Below are 19,881 nucleotides of genomic sequence, written 5' to 3'. Positions count from 1 at the left end.
GCTATAGCCTTGTGAACTTAGCAAATTTTGCTCTAAAATGCAACAAATTTGCTCTGAAATAAGCACAAGGCTATAGCCTTGTGAACTTATCAACATTTGCTCTAAAATTCAAGATTTTGCTCTAAAATAAGCACAAGGCTATAGCCTTGTGAACTTATCAAATTTTGCTCAAAAATGCATGAAATTTGCTCTGAAATAAGCACAAGGCTATAGCCTTGTGAACTTATCAAAATTTGCTCTAAAATGCAAGAATTTTGCTCTGAAATAAGCACAAGGCTATAGCCTTGTGAACTTATCAACATTTGCTCTAAAATGCAAGATTTTGCTCTAAAATAAGCACAAGGCTATAGCCTTGTGAACTTATCAAATTTTGCTCTAAAATGCAAGAATTTTGCTCTGAAATAAGCACAAGGCTATAGCCTTGTGAACTTATCAAATTTTGCTCTAAAATGCAACAAATTTGCTCTGAAATAAGCACAAGGCTATATAGCCTTGTGAACTTATCAAAATTTGCTCTAAAATGCAAGAATTTTGCTCTGAAATAAGCACAAGGCTATAGCCTTGTGAACTTATCAAATTTTGCTCTAAAATGCAACAAATTTGCTCTGAAATAAGCACAAGGCTATAGCCTTGTGAACTTATCAAAATTTGCTCTGAAATATAGCCTTGTGAACTTATCAAATTTTGCTCTAAAATGCATCAAATTTGCTCTGAAATAAGCACAAGGCTATAGCCTTGTGAACTTATCAAATTTTGCTCTAAAATGCAACAAATTTGCTCTGAAATAAGCACAAGGCAATAACCTTGTGAACTTATCAAATTTTGCTCTAAAATGCAACAAATTTGCTCTGAAATAAGCACAAGGCTATAGCCTTGTGAACTTATCAAATTTTGCTCTAAAATGCAACAAATTTGCTCTGAAATAGTCACAAGGCTATAGCCTTGTGAACTTATCAAAATTTGCTCTAAAATGCAAGAATTTTGCTCTGAAATAAGCACAAGGCTATAGCCTTGTGAACTTATCAACATTTGCTCTAAAATGCAAGATTTTGCTCTAAAATAAGCACAAGGCTATAGCCTTGTGAACTTATCAAATTTTGCTCTAAAATGCAAGAATTTTGCTCTGAAATAAGCACAAGGCTATAGCCTTGTGAACTTATCAAATTTTGCTCTAAAATGCAAGAATTTTGCTCTAAAATAAGCACAAGGCTATAGCATCAGGTACAGATCCCCTTGCATTGACGGCTATCATGGATGTCAATGGACACGCGAAAGTGTTTCACGCCAAGCACAGCTTTCAGCCAATGATCTTCCTTTGACATCAATTAATGTGCTGTTCGAGGTCAAACATGCATAAGTCATCATCACCCATAGTATTCATTATAATGTAGAAAAATTAACAAATTATTATAAAATTCTGTGAAGATAGTGTGCTACATGTATCTTGCACCTCAGCACTCGATAATCTTTGGTTAGGTTTGCATCTTTCAGCTATCTCTCTGATGCAAGCAGACCATTTCACAGTTTCTACTTATTTGTCCATTAAGTTCAAATTCTGTTTAACTTTGTGTGCTGTCCCGTGACTTGTGGGCCATAAGCCCCCAATCTAAACAAGACATTGCAAGGCACTAAGATTACTTCTAAAGCACACATCATGTATGCATCATGTATTTATTATATAAGAGAGCTACGATGCACATTTATAATGCTTCATATTAAGAAAACTACATAGTTGAAAACCGTAACAATGTCCATCCACTTTGTAAGTGTTGCATTACAGACTAATTAAAATACTTTTTCTGAGACTGTTATTTATCTGGATTAAGAAACAATATCAAGATAACTAAATCCACATGAAGTTTCTGAAAGCAGAGTCGCAAATATACAGTTCATGATGTTGTTGGACACTGGTCACCATTTGTCCATTGAAATTTTGATGGACTAAAGTAATCAAAGTGCAGAGAATCTCTGCATCTGTTGAGTGCTGAGTAACTCCTTTCCTTAAGTTTCAAACTGTCACACACAAGTTTCAAACTTGTCTTGCAGGCCAACTATATGTGACCTACCAACTTAAATTGTGAAATATGCATGCTGCTTGCAATGCAATTACCTGATAGCGCCCTCTTTTAACTTGATAAGGTCAAGTCATGTTTAAACACTTCTAACTGTTTATCAGGCATGATTATTTTTCCTTGGGGGAAAAGTAGACAACTTTACATGTACATGTAATAAGCATGGTGAAAGATTCAATAGACGTTTCAGGCTACTTGATATTGAAGTCATGTGTAAGTTGTTATTATTTTTCAAAAGGCAGAACAAAAGAAAATTGAAAAGGTATTTATGAATTGGCAAAAAAAAAAACCTTTTAGAGCAAGTCCTTCAATGGTGTACAAACACATTTAAAGGCACTGGACACGCTTGGCAATTACTAACAAATCTGATTAGCAAAAAACTGACATCAACGAAGAGCTGTTATTAATATAAAACATTGTGAGAAACAACTCCCTCTGAAGTAAATTGTTTACAGAAAATGTTGATTTCTCACTTAAATATTTGAATTTAAGCACATGAAGTCTTTCTCAGGTTTCTGAAAGCACACACATTTGTGCAACAATGTGTTTTTTTTTCCTTTTTTATGTTCTTGCAACTTCGATAAACAATTGAGCCTAAGTTTTCACAGATTTGTTATTTTTATGCACATGTTGGGATAAACCAAATGAAACAAATTTTATTTCGCTTTTTACAATTACCGAACGTGTTCAGTGGCTTTACTAATCCGTCAAACAAATCCTGAAAGTTCTTAATACTTTAAACTTGAATCAGCAGGCAATCTTCTTTTCGATTACTTTTACTTTTACACTTTGATAAGAAGTTCATATTGAAGACTCATGGAGTACAGCGTTCAATGAAGCGAGGGTAGAAGCAAACATCTCGGATGTGTTGTCGATCCAGAATCCATGTTAAGAATCGTTCCAAGCCTAGACCGTAGCCACCATGTGGGCATGTACCATACTTCCTCTGTAAACATAATCAGATAAGTAGGATTTGAAACTTTGCATGGTGGAAATACGATATGGAAAGGTTTGCGGTATCACCATGTAATGACTATATCTTACGAGTTGGGGTGGTTCTGAAAAGAACCGCTGGTTTCAACTCGTTGTTTCGATCAGTATGCTCTAATCATCTTCTGATCAGACAAGAAAACCAACAAGTTATGAAAAGTACCCTATCACTGGACTATTTCTCAGGAGTTTTCCTCCCAAATCTAAAACTGAAATCTTCCTTCTTTGTCTTATCTCCATGGGGTTCTTAGCTTGTATAGTGATTACAGGCATGCCACTCTTCCGCGGATCAAAAAAAAAGAAAGAAAAAAAAGTAAAAGTCTGGCTCTGTAGTGTTAATTGCTTGTTGTATAATGGGATGCAGGGGTAACCAGAAAAGTCCCCAATAGACCGTATTGAATATGAGGTCACCATTCAAAAACCTGCCCTACAACATGGCGTCTGTGTGCGTTGGTGTTTGCGTGTACGTGCCGGGAACGCTGCGTCTTGCATGCTTCATTGTTGTAAACTTTTACTCACGCATACAATTCGCCCTACAATATAACCACTTTCATAGCAACAAAGGGGGATTCGATACAGTCTACACACCTAGCTTCAGTACAAGCAATCAATACAGACGATAGGAAAGCTAAGGACTTGCATGCCTATGATTAAGTTTACTTTCTAAGACTCCTTGGCTCCACAAATGAAATGAATAATGTAATGAAACACTGAGAGGTTGAGAATGGGCCTTACCTGATCAGTATACCAATAGTATGGAGAGGGATCTATCTTTGCTGACTTGTAAGCTGCGATCAACTCTTCATAATCATAGATCCTCATTGATCCACCAACCATTTCACCAACATTGGGCATCAAGACATCCACCTGTAGATATATAGAGAGAGAGGTCAGAGGTCAATTCAATGGACACCATGTCTTACTATTCAATAGACCTTAGGCACATGATATCATCTGAGTTGGGCGACCTCACCTAGAGGTCAACAAGCAGCCATGCATTGCCCAAACCTGTGCGCGACACATAACCATCAGTGCGTTTTGATTGTTTTGTCATCGTTTAACCTCTAGGATGGCGGGTAGATGGCGTCAATAAATAAGGTCTATATCATCCATTGTGATTTTGAGTGATGTTTGTTTTTGTTGGTTTCTGTTGCATCACACCACCCTATAGACAAATCTTGGAAAGAGGCTATGAGGGGAAACCATGGGAGAAGTTCACAGTGCATTGGGTTATACTTGTTTTGTTTTTTTAAACGCAGAGACTTTGATCGCAATCCACTGAAAAACAAGCCGAGGGTCTCTACAAAGCTCACTATGATCAACTCATGTACACTACACATCTTAGTGTAGGTACCAACACCTGTGAATGCGGAGAGCGGCAGACCATGGATCATCTCCTTACCTGCCCCCTACTGCCATCAGCAACCACTACTGATGACCTGGCTGAGGCCACCGACACTGCCCTTCAGTGTGCCAACTACTGGAGGGATAGCAATCGAGCAGCATGGACACGAGAAGAAGAAGTGATCCCCAAACATTCCAAATCGCCCCAAAACCTCAAGTTTTGTTTCTACTCCATTAAATCAGTCAGTCAGTCAAACCACCTAGCACTCAGCTCTGGGTGCATTGGCGCAGAGCATGTCTTTAGTGCATCCGAGAACTAAGTGTCTTTCAGTAAGTGAAACAATAGAGATACAGTCTGACGGGAGGAGCGTGTTTTCTACCTGTTCTCGATCAATTTTGACACGACTCCTAAACAAAACTTACAGATTCAGTGAGTCTCCTATCTTCTGGACATCTTTGCATGTAGAAGGATTTGATCTCAGCAGGGAATCGGCACAACAATATTGGCTGAAATAAACAAATATTACATCAATAAAATACTCAACAAATAATGAAATGATGACCAAGGCTGGATCACACTGCAAAATGGGCTGACATAATTTGCTTTTGTGGTGCATTCTGCTCTACCAGCCAGGCTTCTAGTGGATAATACCCATGCCTACATCTTTATGGACTGTGAAGGGGGTAACCCTGTTTCATCCCCAGGAGTAGGTGGCAATATGTCCCTGGTGGCAGTTTATTGGGGTTGATAGCCCAAATCAATAAGTGTAGCCCTTCACCTTGAAGAGGCTGTCTAGTCTGGCCATGTGATGTTATGCAATCTGTCATTAAAAATATAATAAAAAATAATAAATCTATGGATTTGCCATAGTTAGGTGTTTTATGTTCTATGCGACAGTCTGTAGTTAATTAATGCAGGCAACCAGAGTTGGAATAATGTTTAATTCTCAACAAACCTCATTGATCTGGTCCGTCATCTTCCGTTCAGGGGCTTCTGGGATATCCTAATCCAAAACAAAATCAAACTTGTTACAATACACAAGAGCACAGGCCTATAGTATGTTAAAGGAACATTACAGAATTGGTAAGAAAAAAACTTTTCTAAGATCACAGAAATCTTCAGTCTAGTAATGATAGTAGAAAACATACTGTTCCTTGAAATGTCTCTGTCTGAAATGTCATATTTGATGATAAATAAATAAAACAAATTTTCGGTTTGGAGTTTATCAATCAGTGAGCGTTTTATTCTTTCTTTTTTCAAATTGATGCAAAATGTGTAATAAGTTTTTCACTATATTTTATCCCTACAGTCAGAAAACATTTTGATAAATGCTAGACTCGGATTTGAAGCAAAGAATTTAGGTTCTCACCTCCCCAAACTCGTAGAAACTACCGTCATCTTTCCTAATGTCATGTTCCTTTAGGTAAACGATTGCTTCACTGTAGTCCATACGACGGAAAGGCCGCTTTGGTGGCTTGAAATTCTGTCAAACAGCAAAGATAAAACACTCTTCAAAGACAGTCAACATTATTGGTAATTGTCAAAGACCAGTCTTCTCAATTGGTGTATATCAACATGTACATTGGTCGTCGGAGTTGAGAGATAACTATGAAAGAAAAACACACCCTTGTCACACGAAGTTGTGTGCTTTTATATGCTTGATTTCGAGACCTCAAATTCTAAACTTGAGGTCTCAAAATCAAATTCGTGGAAAACTACTTCTTTCCTGAAAACTACGTCACTTCAGAGAAAGTCGTTTGTCATAATGTTTTGTACTATCAACCTCTCCCCATTACTCGCTACCAAGTGAGGTTTGATGCTGATAATTATTTTGAGTAATTACCAATAGTATCCACTGCCTTTAAAGAGTTTGCATTTGGTAATCACTCTTAAAATTAATGGCAATACAAAAATACTGGTTAGAAGCCTACAACAGAGAGCATTTTGAGAAACATTTCACTTCAAAGTACATGTAATGTGGTGATGCAAAAATATCAATTTAATAAACTAAAATTTGAATCTGAGCATCTGATTGTGTATTTCTATCAGGGATTGTTCTTCCTGCTCCAAATATTTGGTGATATCTCAAAAACATATTTTTGTATGCAAGTTCGTCCAAAACAAGGCTAAAAGCCACTCTAGGTTAAGGGCTACATGGAAGAAAACATAGAAACGTAGGAATTGATATTCCTCTTAAAAGATGACAGGTCATAGGATGAAGGGAAACATGCACCAGGCAAGGAGTTCCAAAACAACAGAGTCCTTATTTGAGTGGGGAGTCTCTAACCCGATGTAAAAGGGTGTAATTGCCATTTTATTCGATACCGTTTTGGGGAAAATTTGTCAACATCCAAAACATCTGATGACACTGTTTGTTTGTTTAATTTCACCGTCTCGTAAATATTATAGAGGGCGCCTTTAAAAATGTCTATTGAAACAAGACCCTGGACCGGCAGAAACAGAGGTCTTACTGGGTTGAATTCCATGATAAGGGGTCCAATGGGTGATGCTAACGCCCTGTCAACCACATCGCATATAAGGTCCTCTAGACTGTTAAGTAGATCATCAAACGTTATGAAAGGGCACTCCCCTTCGATATGGGTATACCTGAATGAAGAAACATGGAAAAGTTAACCAGTTAAAAGTCAAATCAAATTGGCAGTTTGGATTGTTACAAGTCAGTTTGTTCAAACATAGATGAAGGACCATGAAAATGTGTACCAGTTAAAGGTCAAACCAAAATGGCAGTTTGGATTTGGCAAACAACTTAAATATGACGCTCAGTCTTTTCAAACATTGATAAAGAACCACAGAAATGTTGACCTGTTAAAGGTTAAACCAAAATGGTAGATTTTATTTGGCAAATAACTTAAATATATCAATCAGTTTGGACAAACATATATCAGTCAGTTTGCTTGTACTATGGAAATATTAACATGCTAAAGGTGAAAAAAAAAAGGTAGCGAATACCACAAGAATTCTAATATATGAAAACTTTTGACTTACTCGGCCAGATGACGTCTAGTGCGAGACATTTCGGCACGGTAAGACTGCGAGACGCAAAATACATCCCCTAGTGACGGCAAAGCGGTCTCCAAATACAGCTGAGATGACTGGGTAAGATATGCCTAAAGATCAGTGACAAAAAGGGGCAAAGTTCAGACACATGTACAGGGGTCGATTTAACAAAATTAGTCCCAACTTAGGCTTAGTTCAAGAAGTTATAAAAAACTTAAGGCTAGTGCTAAGCTAGGACTGACTTGTCCTAACTCAATATAAGACTAGTCTTAACTCTTTGTGAAATCCACCCTAGTATTCCAAATCCCTGCCAAACACAATCAAATGCGTCAAATGGTCAAAGTTGTTGCAGTTGGTTGCATTAAGCAGTACACTCAAATCCTAAACTCTGTTGTACTGTGTTGCCTCTTGGCCTAGACATGTCCATGTGAAATCCCAGCCCCCAGCAAGCTTCAATTCACATTGGTGAATTTAGCCCCCAATGACGAGGCTGCATGGTCTACACATTTCATAAAGCCTGATAGCACAAGAACCTGCTAAGCACATACAAGTCTTGCTTAGCAAAGAAATTTGTCACGTAGTAATCTCTGCTTTATGAAATTGGGCCCACATTTGAAGAAGTCCAAATGCTCAAGACTGTGAAGGGAAGTCTGGTCCTTTCTTTTTGTATAAAGAATTAGAGCTGATTTTGGGGGTTGAACAAAGAGTTGACTAGAGTGTGATTTGAACCAATGACCTCCGGATTACCGTGCCGGCGCTCATCCAACTGGCCGTACATTGGTGGTCTCCCTATTTTGTCAATATCTTTGTTTGGGGGTGAAGAATTAGAGCTGTTATTGAACTAACAGGGTACTAGGCAATGAAAGTTGCATGAGTAATAAATATCAAGACATCTTACTTGCTCTCCAAAGAAGTCAAATTTGAAGAGAGTGGATCCTCCTTCACATTGGGTCTGTACCATGGTTGGTGGACAAATCTGAAGTAAAGAAAAAACAGTCAGGGCTAAATTTTAACAAATTGTAATTTTTGTAGTTTTAACTTACTGATATAAAGGCCTAAATAGTTTTCTTGTTTGTGGATAATAAAGTGAATTGAATGAAAATGAATGAAGAAACGACATTAGCCAGCACAAAGTATAATAAAAGCATCATCAAATTCATCTTGTTTATAAAAACAAACTTCATAAAAACCACTGTAGTATATAGGATTTGAGGCATTGCATGGTGAGGTATCAATGTATATTTGGTTTGCGGTAACACCATGTGTGTATCTACTTGCCAGGTAGAGTTGTTCTTAGGGAACTGTCTTGCTTTATTTCAGAACTGACTCCGCGGCAGTAAAGTTAATTACGATCCTATAAGCTAAAGTAGTAGTCCAGTCTAATTTCTATACCATCCGCCCTGGTAATAGTTAAAAGCAGGACAGTTCTTTTCAGAACTGAGAAGTCTCACGAACCACTGTAGTGTTATAAAAAGTAAAAAGTCCTGCAGCCGATTTCACGAAACTTTACGCAACTGCATAAGTCCACTTGCGCAACGTTTATGGCGTAAGTTGCATAAATGATCGTGAAATCGGCTGCTGAATCTCATTTCTGCTATGTGATTCTTTGTTTTTGCTGTCCGCTTATAATATTACTGGCCAGTTATAAAGAGCACTGTTATAAACAGTTTGAAAAATCTCCGCCCCAGAAAAGAACTCTTATATCTACGACTCTGTATCTGTGTATGTACAGCACAGAGGAAGAGTCCTGTATAGGGCTTACTCAAATGCATACTCACGTTGAATTTTGAAAAGTAAATGTGAGGACAGTGTACCTTAAAGCAATCGCACAACATTGGTAAACAGTATTGTCCAAAGGCCCACACTTCACAACATTGGTAAACAGTATTGTCCAAAGGCCCACACTTCACAACATTGGTAAACAGTATTGTCCAAAGGCCCACACTTTGTGTACCACAACATTGGTAAACAGTATTGTCCAAAGGCCCACACTTTGTGTACCACAACATTGGTAAACAGTATTGTCCAAAGGCCAACACTTCACAACATTGGTAAACAGTATTGTCCAAAGGCCCACACTTCACAACATTGGTAAACAGTATTGTCCAAAGGCCCACACTTCACAACATTGGTAAACAGTATTGTCCAAAGGCCCACACTTCACAACATTGGTAAACAGTATTGTCCAAAGGCCCACACTTCACAACATTGGTAAACAGTATTGTCCAAAGGCCCACACTTCGTGTATCACAACTTCGCACAACATTGGTAAACAGTATTGTCCAAAGGCCCACACTTCGTGTATCACAACTTCGCACAACATTGGTAAACAGTATTGTCCAAAGGCCCACACTTCACAACATTGGTAAACAGTATTGTCCAAAGGCCCACACTTCGTGTATCACAACTTCGCACAACATTGGTAAACAGTATTGTCCAAAGGCCCACACTTCGTGTATCACAACTTCGCACAACATTGGTAAAAAGTATTGTCCAAAGGCCCACACTTCCTGTATCACAACTTATATCTAAAATAACAAATTGGAGTCATCGGAGTCGGGAGAAAATAACGGGAAAACCGACCCTCGTTTCCGCACATTTCGCCGTGTCAATACATGTGTTTAAAATAAATCCGTTATTCTCCATATCGAGAATTGATCATTATTTTAATGTTTTCTCAAAAAGTAAAGCATTTCATATAAATAATATTTCAAGGGAAGTCTTTCACCATGACCTTCTGTAAACCCTGTAAGTTATTTGTAAATCTGTGAACTTTAAATTTTTGTTCTGTTCAGAAAGTGCCCAATGGCTTTAAAATAGTCCACTACACATATCTGGTACATACCTCATTGTATCCTTTGCTGAAGTAATGTTCCCTAAAACTGAAAACAGAAACAACAACTAAAATAATCAAACAGATAAACATCAAAGTTGTCAGTTTATTAAAGAACAAAGACGTATCCCTCTAGGACCCAAACCGCAAGTATTGCGCGTATTTGAAACTAGTTACCCATTAAAGTGCGCAAGTTTGTTTCCTTTACACATTGATACAATATGCGTGGGAGCAAATTGGTTAAACAAATCTTCAAAGACTGGCAAGGTCTTTTACATGAACTTCCAAATATCTCAGAACATGAACAAATTAAAATCAGAAAGGACGCTCCAGTCGAAGCCATATAATCGTACGCTGCTGTGTAGCAAGGGATCACACGTAAGTTTACGATACAACCTGGGAAGCAGCAGCCAAGGGAGCACCTTAAGGGGATGGGACTTTTTAATTCAGATATCAAATAATAAACCACAAGGCAAACCGACTGGGTAAATTATAAATGATTTAGGTGCAGGGTAAGATGAAAAACATAAAGTTCATTTAAACTTACCACTGTGTAAGCCTCGATCTGACTTTCATGATCTTTGTGAGCTGAAATACCATCAAAAGCAAGAAAGACATAAACATACAAATACAGCCGACTCAAATTCCAATTTGATATAAAAAAAAATTCCCATTGGGTGGAGTTGAGAGTAAATTTAGTTATCAATGGTGGACTGGGAAACAACATTCTGTCACTCGGTGCCAGTGTTGTGGGTCCCAGACTTGGGACTCGGTGCCAGTGTTGTGGGTCCCAGACTTGGGTCTTGAGTCTGACATTGGGGGGGGGGGGGGGGGCGACTCCCCATGCCACACATCAATACATCTCCCCTGGGTCTAGGGCCATACTTCTTCCCCTTGGTCTATCACCCTATGTACCACTCAGTCTCTCACCTTTTCTCCTCGCATCATCATGTGACGTTGGTCCAGCTGAACATCAATTAGAGAGTTCTACATCAAGAAATAACATTAACAAATCAAAATAACTAAAGGCTATTTAAAAATAACTCAAATAAAAGATTAAAATCGGCAAAAGCTTCACTTTTCCAAACTTGTGACTACTAAGAACACTTCAGCATTCAAGACCCCGATAAGATTGAGATAACTGAAAACTGAAAATTGAATAGAGCATCGCCAAGAAATATTCTGTTCAGCGATCATCCAGCTTGAGAGCATTTTTTCCTCCGTTAAACATTTCATGAACTTCGGTTCAAAATCTTAATTGTCAACTCAGATGTAATTTTTCTCAAAAAAAAAAAACTCTACAGAGAAGTATTTTCTGATCACATTTATCAACTTAGCTTCCAGCAATCTTTGAATGATGTGTGTTTTTGAAATTCGACTATGAAACTAAACAGAAAGTGAATACTAAAAACTAGTAATAAATATTTATTGTCAATGTTCTTTACATTGTTATGTCAGGGATGGTGGCGCAGCCATGGCAGGGTGTAGTGCATTGCAGGGTGTAGCGCAGCCATGGCAGGGTGTAGCGCATTGCAGGGTGTAGCGCAGCCATGGCAGGGTGTAGCGCATTGCAGGGTGTAGCGCATTGCAGGGTGTAGCGCATTGCTGGGTGTAGCGCATTGCTGGGTGTAGCGCATTGCAGGGTGTAGCGCAGCCATGGCAGGGTGTAGCGCATTGCAGGGTGTAGCGCATTGCAGGGTGTAGCGCATTGCAGGGTGTAGCGCAGCCATGGCAGGGTGTAGCGCATTGCGCACATGGATCGGTCTATAGATAAGACTAACATATTCCTTTGGGCCCCACCAATTTCTTACCTCATTGATCAGGCTGTCTGCACCACCTGCTGGTGACGAACCAATCAGCTCCCAGTAGTCACATGACAGCTCATGACCTCCAGGGGCCTAGTCAGAGTTAAGAAACAAAATCGGCAATGAAAATAATGACAGATGGTTATTTTAAGTCAGATGTTTGCACAAATATGTCAGTGCTTTTTGACGAATTAAAAGGAAAGGACAACAAGATTTAAAACTTGCAATAAATTCTTCATATTTTTAAAACTTTTTCTAGAAAAAAGACTTTCCCCCAAACCATATTGTCCATTGTTCAACTACGGCAGACATTTGCCATGTTTAAGTGGAGTAATTATCCCAACTTGTATCTATTCACTTGTCCTAACTATATTTGGGCTGTTTGAACTGTCGGGGCATTTCCTTCATAACAGCTGCATGACATTGACAGCATAGCCATAGTAAAACAACAAAAGGTATAGTTCCAACTTACTGCGAATGGATCGTGCATGAAGTGCAAAGTGAATTTCACATCATAACTATGTTTTTCGCTGCGAATGTTTCAAGAATAGTTGAGCTGTGCCCAACTCTTTTGAATTGTTTGTTGCACATTTGTGAAATAAAAAGTTGCGTCACATTTACATTCGCATGAAGTGTGAACCGGCATAACCAGGCTGTTTACCACTGAACTGCTGTGATAATGGCGCGCTGTAAGCACAAACTTCCACTGTAAGCAACAGGATGAGTTTGAGCACCATATAGTGCCATCAACAAAACCATTCTTATTGTGTTGAACAGAGGTTTTCAACATACATACTTTTGTTCCTTTTTTTGTTATTTTGAACTGTTCTTGCAACATGACGAGCGCCTAGAGCCCCTTGTTGGCAAATACCAAGACTATACAAGACTCCATAATTATCATTACTATAGACCCCTTGTAATACGCGCAGAGTATGTACATGTGCCTATCCTGGGTGTCATTTTGGGTGTCAAAATCATATAAAAACATGCACAAAAGAGTCCACACCCAAAATTACGCACACCTTGTGTGGAGGCTCAATCTGTTTTGTGTAAGAAATCACTAGCTCCCCCTTGTTTAACGCGAAACGCTACAGGTACGCCAAGGTCTTGCGCACGTTTTTACGCACACAGACAGCTAGTGTCAGATGATCTGCCTCCTTTTTGAGAGTGTGACATCATATGCAATGGGTCTTTACGATTATCTTCTCCAACATCTTTTGACTTACCTCTTTGCCCTCAGGTAGAACCTTGATGACTCCATACAATGCTACTGTGCTCTCAGTGTAGAGTGTAAGGGCCTCATATGTGTGGCACTGTAGACAAGATAATAAAGCTACTTATACCCATTGATACCCAGATTTGATCACACAATATACACACATGGTCCTACGAATTTGATTTCTAGAATTTGATTTCTAGACCTCAGATTTAGAACTTGAGGTCTCAAAATCAAGCATCTGAAAACATCCAACTTTGTGTGACAAGGGTGTTTTTTCTTTCATAGTTATCACGCAACTTCGATGACCAATTGAGCTCAAATTTTCACAGGTTTGCTATTTATGCATATGTCGAGATACACAAAGTGAAAAGACTGGTCTTTGACAATTACCAATAGTGTCCAGTGTCTTTAACACATAATAATTTGAGTTTTTTATTTTTAAATGTATATATTCTTTTTTTTTGCTACAAACTATCTCTGCCACGTCTGGAAAGGTTATTAGCTTTTCAGAAAAGTTTGAAATCAACATCGCAAATGAGGTAAACACGATTTCCCCAATTACTGCATGCTAAAGTAACCAATGTCAGTCGTGTAGTATGTAACAGGTTAGGGTGTTGCAGGGTATAAATGTATTCATTTGTAAGCCATGTCCATGCATGTCTCTCCGACCAGGGAAATTACTTTTAAATTTAGCCATTTTGGAAAGCACAAGATCATTGCTCATTGTTTTCAAATCTCTAAATGGGCAAGCACCTGCTTACATCCAAGACATGCTCAACATCTACAAACCATCTCGCAACCTTCGCTCTGCAAACAGATATCTTCTTTAAGATATCAAGTCTCATCGTACCTGGGGGGACAGATCTTTTTTCTGTTGCAGCACCACATCTCTGGACTCAACTACCTCTTTACATCAAAACATCCATTTCTATTCACATCTCTCAAAACACACCTCAGGTCAATAGATCCTTTCTTTTGTATTTAATCTGTTCTTTGTTATTTTTGTTAGAATTTTCTCTGTTATAGCGCCCTGAGCACTTTTGTGGATTTGTGCGCTCTATAAGACCTCGTTATTATTATTATTATTATTATTATTATTATTATTATTATTATTATTATTATTATTATTATTATTATTATTATTATTATTATTATTATTATTATTATTATTATTATTATTATTATTATTATTATTATTATTATTATTATTATTATTATTATTATTATTATTATTATTATTATTATTATTATTATTATTATTATTATTATTATTATTATTATTATTATTATTATTATTATTATTATTATTATTATTATTATTATTATTATTATTATTATTATTATTATTATTATTATTATTATTATTATTATTATTATTATTATTATTAATGATGAAATAGATGGAAATTTAACAGATGGAAATGATACATACCAGTTTGTCATTCAGTACACACTGGATGAGACCTGTTCCATCTCTAAGGACAATAAACATGAGGTTCTTGCCTTGAAAGAAAGAGAAGACAAAACTTTATCAACCAAGGTTCAACGACAACTACATCAACTTCCCTCTACTTGGGTGAATTTCATAGAACTGCTTAAGCAGCAAATATAGTTCATAGTTAATAGTTCAACTTATTTCCGCTCAATCATTTTAATTAACAAAATATAATGTTACATGAGAAAAAAAGTTAATAGATTAAGCAAGCTTGTTGGACGGAGAACCCAAAATAGCTTAACAATGTTCTGCTAAGCAGAAATGAGCAGGAGAGGATACCAGTCACAATTTGTACCTTGGTAGTTTGCCTGGTGCCTTTATTCCGGTAAATGCAATTTTGTTATGCTCAGCTACTTTTTGTGCTTAAGCAGCTCTATGAAATTGAGCCCTGGCACTTCCAAAGTGCATCAATACAGTAGGTCGACAAATCCACAGCAGCCTTTAGGTGTTCCAATGTTTACCAGAGTTCAAAGGTTTTACTATTGATTAGAGAAGTCACAAATCAGAACAGTTTGATTCAAGCAATTGGATTGAAACTAAATTGACAGTTCCCTACAAATAAAGATGTCAGCTTTATGTAGGTATTAAAATCGTTCTTATAAAATAGTAAGTCTTTGAAACAGCAGTATAAAAAATAGTTCAACTTCAACCCCCCAAAAAATTTCATGTGATAAGTTCATTAAGGATGAAGGCAACTTTTATTTAACCTGTACCTTGCCTACGAAGACGATGGACCCAGCCTTGTATTTTGACTCGTTGATCACGATGTGCTGTTCCATCTTTAACCAGAATCTGGATATAAAGATGATCAGGGGATTATTATCACACTTTGCATAGACATCCAACCGAGAAGAGATTAAGCGGAACACAATCAAAAACTATAGTTGGGTTGCAATAGGCGTCATCGGCCGCAATATTTGATGAATTGTGCACGCGTGAAGAGCTACCATTGGCCGAGAGTCACTTTTCAATTGTTTTACATCAAATATGGCGGTCGATGATGCATATTCTATTCTTGTTCAGCACCATGATCTCCCTGTAAAAGCACTTTATAACTAGTTATTATTATTATTACAAAAGAGAAAGCAAGCCTGCACCGCACGTTCACAAATGAATTGTGTAGTGTTCAATAGTCAACTCCAAAATTTAAGTAGGACTTCTTTAAACTCATAAGGCTATTACGATCAACAGGAAATGAGAAACTAACCTTAGATGCCTTTGGAAGGTCAGGATCTTCAGACAACTTGATCTTTTTAGCTTCTTCCAGATTCTTCTCTCTCCTTTCTTGATCCTCTGCCTAAACAAATCCAAAATAAAACCTCTGTTATTAAAGTTGATTAAACATTCAACATGCCCTAAAAAAAATTTCGTTTCAGGACAAACAGGACAAAGCCTAGATTTGACCCAACAGTTCTTGGTCGTCTGAATACACTGCATGTATCCAACGCGGCTTTTTTTAACCACTATGTTGTGCGCCCTCACTTGCCAGGAAAGTGCCAATCAACTCTGCTGGATTTGCAATGGCCCATCAAGAAACTTATTCTACATAAAAGACACATACCTCTTTCTTTTCCTTCTCTTCGTTCTTCTTCTGCTCTCGTGTGAATATCTTGGAAACCTTCTTACGCTGGGCATTAGAAACTTCCTCCCATGTCTAAGATTGAAAAACAAACATATCCACCGTCACCATACTACACTAAAACCTATTCTCTCCGATACCTGCCTAGATCTTGCACTGCGAGAAGTTCCCTTCAAGACTTTTTTTTATTTGGGGTAACTCGCCCCTGGTGGCAGTTGATTTGCAGTGTAATGTTTTGTTTCCCTGTAAAAAATAAAAGGGGATTTGCTTACGAGAGCAAGTGTCAAGCCAGAGTTGCGAATCCACACTCTGCTGATCAGAAACACGAGCTTACGAGCTTAAGTTTGACACTCTTAACCGCTCAGCCATGACACACCATGAAACTGCTTGCAAACTTTAACCAAACCAGAAGAAGTGCAACAGCCACTGTGTGTCTTTAAGAAAAAGACTGTTAAGGCTTAAACTTCAAGATACTTTGTTATTGACCTCACCTGACCTTCGACCTTGGAGTCACACATAAACATCGGAAAGGGCTCTTTACCAGCAACTTGCATTGCCTGGAGATAAAAAATTAAAATCAACAACAAACGATAGTCAAGATGGTTAGTTAATCTATTTTTTATATACAATAAATGTATTTTTTCTGAGAGACGGAATATAAAATTAAATGTTTCATGACATCTTTTGGGTAGGAAAGATTTCAGAATGTTAATGACTCTTAAAAGAACATCACCGATTTCAACCTTAAATTTCTAGGGGTTATGGCCGTGGTATGCCTAAAACATTGAGTTATATAAGAACTAGAGGGCGCACTGGTGATACTGCTTGCACAAACGCGATGGGACCGCAAGACAAGCGCGCCATTCTGTCTGCGTGTTGAATATAAAATACAAGTTTGAGTTTTTTGTTGAATGCTAACGCGATGCTGTTTGTTCAACTTACAAAATGGCCGCACAAACACACGCTGTGAGATGGCTGTTTTGTCAACTTAGAAAATGGCCGCCTGCGCGCATGCCGGGGCGCGTATATAGGCCAGTGCGCCCTCTAGTTCTTATATATAACTCTTTGGCCTAAAATCACAAGGAGGCCTTGGAGGCCATGGCCTTCATTGCCCCTGATCTTGGCCTGGTGCCCTTCATTGCCCCTGATCTTGGCCTGGTGCCCTTCATTGCCCCTGATCTTGGCCTTCATTGCCCCTGATCTTGGCCTTCATTGCCCCTGATCTTGGCCTTCATTGCCCCTGATCTTGGCCTTCATTGCCCCTGATCTTGGCCTTCATTGCCCCTGATCTTGGCCTGGTGCCCTTCATTGCCCCTGATCTTGGCCTGGTGCCCTTCATTGCCCCTGATCTTGGCCTGGTGCCCTTCATTGCCCCTGATCTTGGCCTTCATTGCCCCTGTTCTTGGCCTTCATTGCCCCTGTTCTTGGCCTTCATTGCCCCTGTTCTTGGCCTTCATTGCCCCTGTTCTTGGCCTTCATTGCCCCTGTTCTTGGCCTTCATTGCCCCTGTTCTTGGCCTGGTGCCCTTCATTGCCCCTGATCTTGGCCTGGTGCCCTTCATTACCCCTGATCTTGGCCTTCATTGCCCCTGATCTTGGCCTTCATTGCCCCTGATCTTGGCCTGGTGCCCTTCATTGCCCCTGATCTTGGCCTGGTGCCCTAGTAAGACTTTCCCATAGACTTAACATTTTACGATGAAAGTGCCCTTTGCCCATTCAAAGATGAAATTACATGCCTGCATGCACATTGCCAAATACATTCAAATAACAATTGTTCACCGAAAACCCAATTGTTTATATTCTGCTCAAATAAAGAAGTGACCTAAACAATGCATCAGTTCATTTTTACCGATTACCAATTTGATGTTGCATTATTCAGTCAAACATAATGATTCATAGGATGGCACCAGCTTTTTCTTTCAGTCAGAACATTTCTTCTGTTTTAAATACCAAAACAGAAGAAATTTATGATCAATAAGTAGTAATAACAATTGTATAACAAGTGGCTTTAAACACCCGGGGATGTCTCAAAGCAATCATTATTTGTTTCTACAAGGTAAGCAAAGCTAAGTTTGAAACATAAGACCCACTTTTGTTCCGTAAGAAAATATAAATAATTATGGCATACCTTTAGAAGTGACTTGAGCGGTTTTTGCTCTGATCCAATTCCAGCTTCATCGCTTCCTTTGTCTGAAATGTACAACCTCTCCATCTTGGCTCCTATCAAATATAATAGCATAAAATACAAATATCATTGAAAGTTTTTACATAATTATAAAAAGAGAAAAACTCAACAATGATGTCGAATCCATACTATCTTCTTTCAATTCTTTTACCGCTAATGCCGCGATATGCCGATTGTCCCCCGAAAGTGCGCAGATTTTGTTCCCAGGACAAACGTGTAGAATTATCTGCACACGTTCGTCCTGGAAAGAAAAGATACCCAATCCGCACCTCGTGTACAAACATATGGACATGCGTCTGGGAACTACAAAGAATGGTTCCCCAATCCGTGCTTTGTGTACAAACATATGGACACGCGTCTGGGAACTACGAAGAATAGTTCCCAGACGCATGTCCGTATATTTGTACATGAAGCGCGGATTGGGTATCTTTTCTTCCCAGGACGAACGTGTGCAGATGGTTCTACACGATTGTCCTGGGAAAAAAAATCTGCGCACGGTCGGGGGACGATCGGCTTATCGGCATTAGCGGTAAAAGAGCACTAGTTGAGAAAATTCACACGCAAAATTCACTTGATTTTTACTCAAAATCTGTGATACCTATTTGAACAACTCCAAAACCAAGTGTAGTGCTATCTGCAACTTCTGAAGCATTAGATCGGTAAGTTTCATGATGCAGAACACTGCAGATGTTTTTTCTAGAAGCGAAAGGTTTTGATATCAGTGTCGCTGGGGCCAAGGATACGGAGTGGATTGGACCGATTTATGGGGCTAGAACTAGTCCAGTGATGGAGCTGTCACAACAGTGTCTGGTAGGTCACTAGGTGGTTCCACAGAAAGATGGCGCCTGGTATGAACATGGAGGTAGAATTCTACCTCCAACTCCATGGTATGAATGAGTGTCTTGTGGAGGGGCAGCCTAACTAACTATCCATCATCCACGCGGCGTGTCCTGTTCAACAGTGTTTTACCTGATGATTTAAATTACTATGCACATTGTACATAAAACATTAATGTAAACTTGATATTTACTCACCTAAATCAGCCATTTGCTGTGAAGTAGAGAGATATTTAGTGAACAGACTGTTAAATACCACACCTCGTTTTCTACCCAAATGAACAGCAGACCGCAACATGGCACATACACATGTACAGTATTGAACAAGTAGTTCATGTCAGTGGAGAGTTTAATTTTATATTGCACTTGCGATTAGGTATGTTGTGTGTGCCATTCGACAGTAGGCCTAAAGCCCTAAAGTGCAGTAGGAGTTCAGAAAAAAAACTTAATGTATAAGCCGTTGCATCATCTTCTTGTTGGACTTGGAGTGGACCTCCAAGCCTAA

At 38.6% G+C, this 19,881-nt stretch overlaps 1 protein-coding gene across 1 annotated transcript; it reads right to left on the bottom strand.

Annotated features, from left to right (window-relative positions):
• Nucleotides 1–2,660: 2,660 nt before the first annotated feature.
• Nucleotides 2,661–19,696, bottom strand: LOC117295929 (asparagine--tRNA ligase, cytoplasmic-like). The gene is made up of 20 exons (XM_033778731.1): nucleotides 19,575–19,696; nucleotides 18,484–18,575; nucleotides 16,848–16,913; nucleotides 16,339–16,431; nucleotides 15,985–16,074; nucleotides 15,491–15,569; nucleotides 14,715–14,785; nucleotides 13,290–13,376; nucleotides 12,070–12,156; nucleotides 11,189–11,245; nucleotides 10,806–10,846; nucleotides 10,271–10,307; nucleotides 8,324–8,401; nucleotides 7,414–7,535; nucleotides 6,879–7,014; nucleotides 5,777–5,890; nucleotides 5,363–5,410; nucleotides 4,830–4,913; nucleotides 3,798–3,929; nucleotides 2,661–3,018 (listed from the first exon to the last, which is right to left on the bottom strand). Exons 1-20 carry the CDS (start codon nucleotides 19,672–19,674, stop codon nucleotides 2,887–2,889), a joined length of 1,746 nt encoding a protein of 581 aa, XP_033634622.1. The 5' UTR covers nucleotides 19,675–19,696; the 3' UTR covers nucleotides 2,661–2,886.
• Between the last annotated feature and the right edge of the window lie 185 nt (nucleotides 19,697–19,881).

This window comes from Asterias rubens, chromosome 10, assembly GCF_902459465.1.
Source record: "Asterias rubens chromosome 10, eAstRub1.3, whole genome shotgun sequence".
Taxonomy (NCBI): domain Eukaryota; kingdom Metazoa; phylum Echinodermata; class Asteroidea; order Forcipulatida; family Asteriidae; genus Asterias; species Asterias rubens.
This window is presented reverse-complemented; position numbering and strand designations above follow the sequence as displayed.